The sequence below is a fragment of the Lycium barbarum genome, chromosome 11, assembly GCF_019175385.1.
Source record: "Lycium barbarum isolate Lr01 chromosome 11, ASM1917538v2, whole genome shotgun sequence".
NCBI lineage: Eukaryota > Viridiplantae > Streptophyta > Magnoliopsida > Solanales > Solanaceae > Lycium > Lycium barbarum.
In genome coordinates, this window is record NC_083347.1 from 64,206,967 (window position 1) to 64,215,820 (window position 8,854).

Below are 8,854 nucleotides of genomic sequence, written 5' to 3' on the forward strand. Positions count from 1 at the left end.
AAATGAGGCCATTAATATATAATTCTAAATTCAGTGTGGAAAAGGAAACTTCAATTGCTCTGGCTTGGATTTCGTTTCCAAACCTTCTTCCTACCTTTTTGGTCAAGGAATCCTTGTTTACATTGGCTTCTGCTGTGGGTAAGCCAATCCAGCTAGATACTGCTACTATCAATAAGACCAGGCCAAATTGTGCAAGAGTGAAAGTGCAGGTTGATTTGCTTGCAGATTTGCCTAAGTCTGTTTGGATGGAGATTGAAGATGATGTTACAAAGGATATCAGGTCGATTAAAGTTAATATTCAAAACGACTACTTAACAAAGTATTGCACAAAGTGCTATTTACAAAGTCATTCTAATGATGAATGTTGGGTGCTACATCCAGAACTGTTGGAAAATAAGGTGATAGATAATGGGGTAGGGTCTCAGAATAAAGGAAAAGCTGCAGTTGTAGTAGATGAGCCTGGAACAAGTAATCAAGGGCAAATCCAACAAGGAAGATATAGAAGAAATAGGGGGTGGAAAAAACAAGTGCAACAATATTTACCAAAGGTATTATCCAGTGGTACTGTGGTAACTTATCCTGGAAACAAAGGGCAGTACAAGAACAAAGTGAATCCAACTGGGAGGAATGATGGAAACAAAGAAGTTAAGGTATCAAACAAATTTGAGGTATTGAATCAAGGAGTAGAGGATGTTAATATTAGTAGGCTCAGTAATAGTCAAGATGAGCATGTCACTGAAGAAGATACCTCTATAGAACAAGGGGTTGTAGCTGATTGTATAGATGACAAGGAGGAGCATAGTAAGGTTTATGCTGACGTGGATGCTGCAAACTTGGTTCTGGATGCTACAAATGGAACCAAGTCTTTGGAGGAGGGTGAAGTCTATGAGAATGAAACTGCTAAGGCGCACAATAGTGAAGATGATAATCACAATGTAGTAGCTAATGATGATACTGTTCATAAAGAGATTAATAGGCCACAGTTGGATGGTAAAGCAGACTCTCTGGAGGCTGAAGAGGTTTATGGTTCAAAGAAGTCTTATAACTGTCAGGAACATGAGAATACTGAAGTATCTGCAGATGATCAAAAGGCTGAAATGGTGTAGAAAAGAGATGATGAAGATGATCAGCAACTAGGAGTTGAAAATAGTGTGGTAGTAGGGATGCAGATACAGATGATCAGCAAAGAATTGATAGTAGCAGGATTCACTATGGTAATGAGGCATATGAAATCTCTTTGGAAAATCAGATGTCTGAATGCACTCAAGCAGGTGATCTGTCTTTGACTGATGGTTTTGTTGAAAAGATGCAAGATATGAATGTTTCCATGGATTAGGAGGAGTCTACTCAAGCATTAATTCTGAAGGATATTTCTGATGAGGAGGTACATAGCTCTAACTGTAACTTGCAGTTGGTTGGCTATTATCCTCAGAGAGTTGCTGATGCTGAACAAAGGAATTTAGCCTTGGCCATTATTCATGATATTAGAGATATGCAGCCTCTGAATGTTGCTGTAAGGGTATCACCTAACAAAGCTTTACATGATGTAATCTCTCACAAGTTACAGGAGGAACATGATGCTGAGGGTGATGCTATTGATATGAAACTACAGCAGGTGTGTGTAGAGGCAGGATTATCTCCAAAATCACAAAGCAAAGGTCCAAAGAAAGGAAGAAAGCAAAATTCAGAGGTTCCTCAAACTGTGAGGTATTCAACAAGGAGTAACCTTAAGAAGTCTGTTAAATGATTATTAAAACTTTATTTTGGAACATAAGATCAGTAAAGTCCAAACAAGAATTTAATAGAGTTCAAATGTTAAACAAGCATCACAAGTTCTTTTTGGTAGCTCTGATGGAACCTTTTCAACATCAGAGGCAAATTCAGAATTATAGAAGGAAACTTCGAATGCCTTATGCTAATTCCAACTGTAATGGAAAAATCTGGTTCTTTGTGCAAGACAATGTTGATGTTGAGGTTCTATTGGATACTGAGCAGTATATTACTGTAAAGCTGCAGTTTCAAGACTTCAATAAAGAAATGGTGGTTACAATAGTGTATGCTAAATGTTCAGAAGTGGAGAGAATGCAGTTGTGGGACATTTTATACCTCTTGGCTAGTAATATGACAGCTCCTTGGCTGGTTGGTGGAGATTTCAATGTTATATTGAATGAAGAAGAGAAAATAGGAGGTCTACCAGTTTTGCCACAAGAATATGAAGACTTTGCCTTTTGTCTGAATTCCTGTGAGTTGCATGAGATGCCTTTCAAAGGGATTCCTTTCACCTGGTGGAATGGTAGGGTTGCTAATGACTGCATCTTTAAGAGATTGGACAGGATTGTACATAATGATACATTTCAGAATTGGTTTGGACACTTAGAAGTGGAACATTTGTCAAGGACTGGTTCTGATCATGCACCATTACTTGTATCATGTGGAGATCAAGTGGAAAAGTTTATCAAACCATTCATATTTCTCAAATTTTAGGTGGAACAGGATACTTTTCTTGATTTTGTTAAGCAGCAATGGGAAACAGCCTTAACTGATGATGTATTTCTGTCATTTAAGCTCAAAATGAAGAAACTGAAAACTGCTTTAAGTATATGGAGTAAGAATACTTTTGGGGACATTTTTAAACAACTTGTTATCAGAGAGGAAATAGTTAAGATTAAAGAGCAGTTGTTTGAGGAAAATCCATCAGAAGAAAATAGAATGGTCATGCAAAGGGCACAAGCAGAACTTAAGCTGTATCTTCACTATGAGGAGGAATTCTGGAGGCAAAAAGCCAGGATGTATTGTTTTTCTGAAGGTGATAAGAATACAAGATACTTACATAGTCTGGTAAAAGGAAGAATAAAAAGAATCCAGATTAAGAGGATTAAAGATGATGCTGGTAATTGGATTGAGGATGTTCAGAGTGTTGCTGCTCAAGCTGTCAACTTCTTCCATAAGCAATTTACTTATGAAGGGGTTAGTGAAGATTCTACAATTTTTAATCATATTCAAGAGCTGATCAGTGGGGAGGATAATAAACTACTTGCTGAACAACCTACTATGGAGGAAGTAAAGAAGGCTGTATTTGAATTAAATGGGGACAGTGCCTGTGGCCCTGATGGATTTTCTGGTATATATTATCAGAAGTGTTGGGAGGTGGTAAAGGATGATGTATATTGTGTTGTTAAAGCTTTCTTTGAAGGACAGACTCTTCCCAAGTCCATCACTCACACTAATCTGGTTTTGCTACCAAAGAAGAATGTTGTTGAGGCATTTTCTGATATGAGACCTATAAGTCTTAGCAACTTTATCAATAAGGTCATATCAAGAGTAGTTCATGACAGACTAGACAAACTACTTACAAAGGTGATCTCTCCAAATCAATCTGGTTTTGTTAAGGGCAGGAATATAATGGAGAATGTGTTGTTGACACAAGAAATTGTAACTGATATAAGGAAGAGAGGAAAAACAGCAAATGTTGTGATCAAGTTAGATATGGCAAAAGCATATGATAGGGTCTCATGGTTGTACCTATGTAAAGTGATGGGAAAGATGGGATTTTCTTCATTTTTCATTGACCTTATATGGAGGTTGTTGGCAAATAATTGGTATTCTGTTCTCCTAAATGGCCAGGCACATGGTTTCTTCCATTCTACAAGGGGTGTCAAGCAAAGGGATCCACTGTCTCCTGCTCTTTTCATTATTGCTGCAGAAGGTCTTTCAAGGGCACTAAATTCTTTGTTTGATCAGCCTGGTTTTGTTGGATATGGGATGCCAAAGTGGAGTGCTGATTTGAATCACCTGGCATATGCAGATGATACAATCATTTTTTCTTCAGTAGATAACCAATCTTTACAGATGATCATGAATACTCTACAGGAATATGAGAAAGTATCTGGACAGCTGATAAACAAGAGCAAAAGTTCATTTTATATGTTCAGCAAAGTATCACATGAGTTAAGTCAGCAGGTTGCAACAGTTATAGGATTTGTGAGAGGACAATTTCCTTTTACATATCTTGGAGTACCAATCACTCATGCCAGAAAAAGAAAAGTGGATTATACTGAATTATTGAAGAAAGTCAAAGACAGTTTACAAACTTGGAAAGGCAAGTTATTATCTTATAGAGGAAAAGCAGTGTTGATTACAAGTGTCCTTCAAAGTATTCCAATTCATGTTTTATCTGCTATAAGGCCTCCTAAATGTGTTACAAAGGAGTTACACAGGATCTTTGCCAGGTTCTTTTGGAATACTAAGGAGGAAGGTAGATGCAGACATTGGGCAGCTTGGCTTAACATGTGTATTCCCAAACATGAAAGAGGTTTGGGTTTCAGGTCTATCCATGACATATCCAAAGCTTTATGTGCTAAACTATGGTGGAAGTTTAGAACCACTAGTTCTCTCTGGGCTAATTTCGTGTGGAATAAATACTGCAAAAAACAAATTCCTCAGGTGGTTCAATGGAAGGGAGGGTCACAAGTCTGGAAGATTATGTTGGAAGCAAGGGAAAGTATAGAACAGGAAATATGGTGGGAGCCAAATATTGGAAGTTCAAACATTTGGTTTGACAATTGGACTAAGCTAGGTGCTCTTAGTTATGTGGTTCCCCAGTCCTGGCAAATCAATGAGCATGCAGAAGATGTTTCTGAACTTATGACAGATGGAGGATGGAATGTCAACAAACTCATGCAGTTGTTTCCTGAAGATATTGTGCAACATATATTACAGGAAATTGACATTAAACATGCATCAAATGAATAGGATAGACTTGGTGGATGATGACAAGCACAGGCAAGTTTACAGTAAGTAGTGCATGGCAGTTGCTGAGACAAAAAGCTAATGTAACAGTGCCATTTCAGAATATGTAGATCAAAGGTGTGCCTTTTAAAATTTCATTCTTCATGTGGAGATTGTGGAAGTTTAAAGTCTCAATTGATGAAGTGGTGGCAAGTATTGGCATTCCATTAGTTTCAAAGTGTTGTTGCTGTCATAATGCTCAGATGGAGACTATAAACCATCTATTTCTGTGTGGGGATTTGGCTACAAAGGTATGGAGATACTTCAATATGGGGGCTGGATTGAGCATGAATTGTATTCAGGTCAAACATGCTATAAGAAGTTGGTGGGAAGTAAAATGCCATTTCAAAATGAAGAAAATATACAAAGCAGTGCCTGCTATTATTATGTGGCAAATATGGAAGTGGAGAAACAATAGGCTTCATGGTGGTATTATGAATCTGAATAGAGTGCTATATGACATAAATATGAACATTCATATGTTATGTAAAGTTCAGTTTCCTGGGCTGAATATTCCATCTATATGGTATCAGATTGTTCAGTTCTTTGAAGGATATAAGCCTATTGTTATATGCAAAATTATTACATGGAAGAGACCTGCATCTGGTGTTTACAAGTGTAATACTGATGGGGCAGCTAAAGGAAATCCAGGTCCAAGTTCTGCTGCATTTTGTATAAGAAATGAAGAGGGAGATTTGGTGTATGCAGCTTCTAAAATTTTGACAGATGGAACAAATATTGTGGCTGAGGCTAAAGCTATCAGAATGGGACTGAGGCACTGTGTAGAAATGTAGCTTTTTCCAATGATCATAGAGACTGATTCCATGACCATGAAGATGATTTTAAATGCTGAATGGAAGGTCCCTTGGAGCATCTCAATGTTGGTGGATGATATGAGGAGGAGGATGGATGGTCAAATAGTATCTGTGGAGCACATACATAGAGAAGGAAATGGGCTTGCAGACTTTTTAGCTAACTTGATTTTTGTTTTTGCAGGTTCAGTTCACTTTCATAACTTTCAGGAATTACCCAGTCAAGCTAAGAGGATTCTGAATATGGAGAAGAGAGGAATTCCAAACTTGAGAATAAGAACCCTTCAAGACAAAGCACCAGATTGACATCAGAACTGCAACTGTTACTGAGTACAGTTTGCCAACTGTTTGTGAGTATTTGCAGCATTTGTATTAGGGTGGTATCAGTGTGCTTGGCATGCTCATTCCTTAGTATAAATGGTGTGATGCTCAACATATAAGTAGCAGATTGTACTAAATATGGTTCATATACCATACAGACCTGATTTCATGCAAAGGATTATGCTATGGACATCTTGAACATTGAAAGGAAAAGTACAGATTTTGAAAGATCACTAGGCTAAGAAGCAAGATAAGTAGGTAAATCATATTCAAATGTTGTATGAACTAGCATGGACAGATACAGAAAACATATTAAGATGCCACTCCTTGATATGGTTGCTACACATGTCCAATCTAGGATTCATGATCTTTGACAATGGTACAAAGTTGAGAGTGGTGTTTGTTCCATACAGATTCTGGTTTGAATAGAAGATCACAGCTACATTTAAGTGACCCGAAGAATGATTCAACTGATTTGAAACATGCCACCTGTGAGACTCTAAGGTGTGATAGATGTTATCAAGTCAAGGCCCTTGGATTAATAGCTGTTTAGTCTGTTTTAAAACCAAAATCTGTAGTTCCATTTTTCCACTTGTTCATTTTTCTTTCTGTTGCTGTTTTATTTATTTGATCAATCACTTTTGGATTGATATGTACATATTTTCTTTATCAATAAATTTCCACCTTTCTGGTGGCTTTGCTTAAAAAAAATCCCATAATTTAGCCACTAATTAGGAAGGAATCATGCAATAATAGATTCTAATCATCAATTCCATGCTTAATGTAACTAACCTAATCAATAAATCAAGATTTAGTAGCCCAGAATGAAGAACCCACAAAACCCTCTTTCAATCCATCACCCTTAAGAAAACGAGCATGTTTTATGGATTTCCTATAATGATTAAAGGAATATGGAATGGTAATGAAGATGGAAGGACTTACCACAATGATCCTCCCCTAAGAAATGCCTTGAAATGCTCCCAAAATCTCTCTTTTCGGAGTGAGTAATGAATGAGAGACTTAGGGCTTTTAAATAAAAAATCTGGTCCGTCAGCCACTATAGCGGTCAAACCACCGTTATAGCGGTCACCCCACCGCTAAAGCGCTACAGCTAAAGCAGTCATCCTACCTCTATAGTGCTCACAAGACACCAAAATTTTCTAGTGTCTTCTAAACTTCAAATCGACACCCGGAACCATCCCAGAACCTCCCGGACACAAACCAAATATGCGGATATACATAAAAGTGGGCTACGAACGCACTCGTGGCCTCGAAATTCTCATCGGAGGTCTCGTTGACCAAGTGAACCCCCGATACCTCAAAGCTAACTTTCCAACCCAAGTCTCCAAATGCACCCGAGTGCATTGGAAATCGAACCGAATATACACACAGGTTCTGAACGACCATCCGGACCTATCGGAATCGATGAATTTTTGATAAAGATTCATTTATCCAAAAGTCAACTTTAAGTCAACCCTTTTTCACTTTAAGTCTAAGTTCCCACACAATCACCCAAATCTTATCCAAAGACCTCGGGAAGCGTGTCAATGGTCCCCTCGGGTCAAATGTGAGCTAATTAAGCTCAGGAAAGGACCAAGAGCATCAAAAAAGCAATAACGACCAAACAGGTCATTGCACAGTGGAAAAGACGTGTACTGGTATAAAAAAGATCGATCTTTCCAGAGAAGAAGAGGAAAGGTTGCATACGCCTAGAAATACTCATTGACCATCAAACTTCTTGGTAAGCATATGGTTCATCAATATCTCAAATCTAAGATTCAAGAACTCTGGAAACCATCAGAGCTTTTGCCACTAAGGGGTCGTTAGGTTGAAAGACAAGTTATACATGGATTAATAACGTAGGGATTAGTAATGTATGGAATAGTAATACATGAATTAGTAATACGATGATTATTTTTGTTGGGTGGTTGGTTCATTGCACTAAAATTTGACACAAAAGATACCATGTGAATGTTTATTTATTTTTAAAATTTAAGAAATAATTTGTTACAATTATATCCTTGGATGCTTGGCATTTTATAGGTTTCTTAGAACAAAACAAGGCTAGTTTTGTCATTTTAGCTTTTTATCAATGGATAAGTTATCCCATGGTGATGGTGGGATAAAATAATAAACCCTTTGGTGTATTAAATAACCATGTATTAGTAATACATGCCCCAAAATGTCAACCAAACATGGTATAAAATAATACCACATCTAATACCATGACTATTTTAGCCAAGGCGCACCCACGTGTATCCGAGGGGTGTCACCCGACACTGCTTGATCGGATTTTTTTTTAATTATATATGTATAATACTATTCAGACAAAAGTATTTAGGTAAATATAAAAGAGATGCCATTGCTTAGCACTAGAGTGTTGGTGGCTCACTGGTGGGGCTCCTGAACAGTTCCCTTGAGGTCGTGTGTTCGATCCCGTTGAGTAGCATATAGGCTTATTATTTTCTAATTCCAAATCCAAAAACAAAAAAGCCACAGATATTAGCATATTTTAAACGTTTTTTTAGTCTTTTTCTTTTCTAATTCCAAATTCAAAAACAAAGAAGCCACAAGATTTGAACTCTTGACACCTTGCTCAAAAGATCTGAACTTATCCAACTGAGCAAACATCACTTATTGCCAATATGATATTTATCTATTAACTTCAGCGCTTTACCTAACCAGTACTCCCTCCTATTAAAAAAAAGTGTCCATTTAGCCATTTGCACTTTAAGAAATTACTAATTCCAATGCAAAAATAAATGATTTTGCTAAATTACCCCTAATTAAATAGGTATAGGATTTGGTCACTTAACACTTAATAAGGGCAAATCTTAAAAAATAAGGTTAATTCTTTCTTGATTTGATAAGTGAACACTCTTTTTTAACCGGAGGGAGTAATATCTAAACAGAGCTGGAGCCTGCAACTCTAA

The 8,854-nt window shown here is 37.3% G+C and overlaps 1 protein-coding gene across 1 annotated transcript; it reads left to right on the forward strand.

The window, feature by feature from the left end:
* Positions 1-1,163: 1,163 nt before the first annotated feature.
* Positions 1,164-4,752, forward strand: LOC132619859 (uncharacterized). The gene is made up of 5 exons (XM_060334626.1): positions 1,164-1,214; positions 1,337-1,702; positions 1,873-2,442; positions 2,485-3,706; positions 3,806-4,752. Exons 1-5 carry the CDS (start codon positions 1,164-1,166, stop codon positions 4,750-4,752), a joined length of 3,156 nt encoding a protein of 1,051 aa, XP_060190609.1.
* The last annotated feature ends 4,102 nt before the right edge of the window (positions 4,753-8,854 follow it).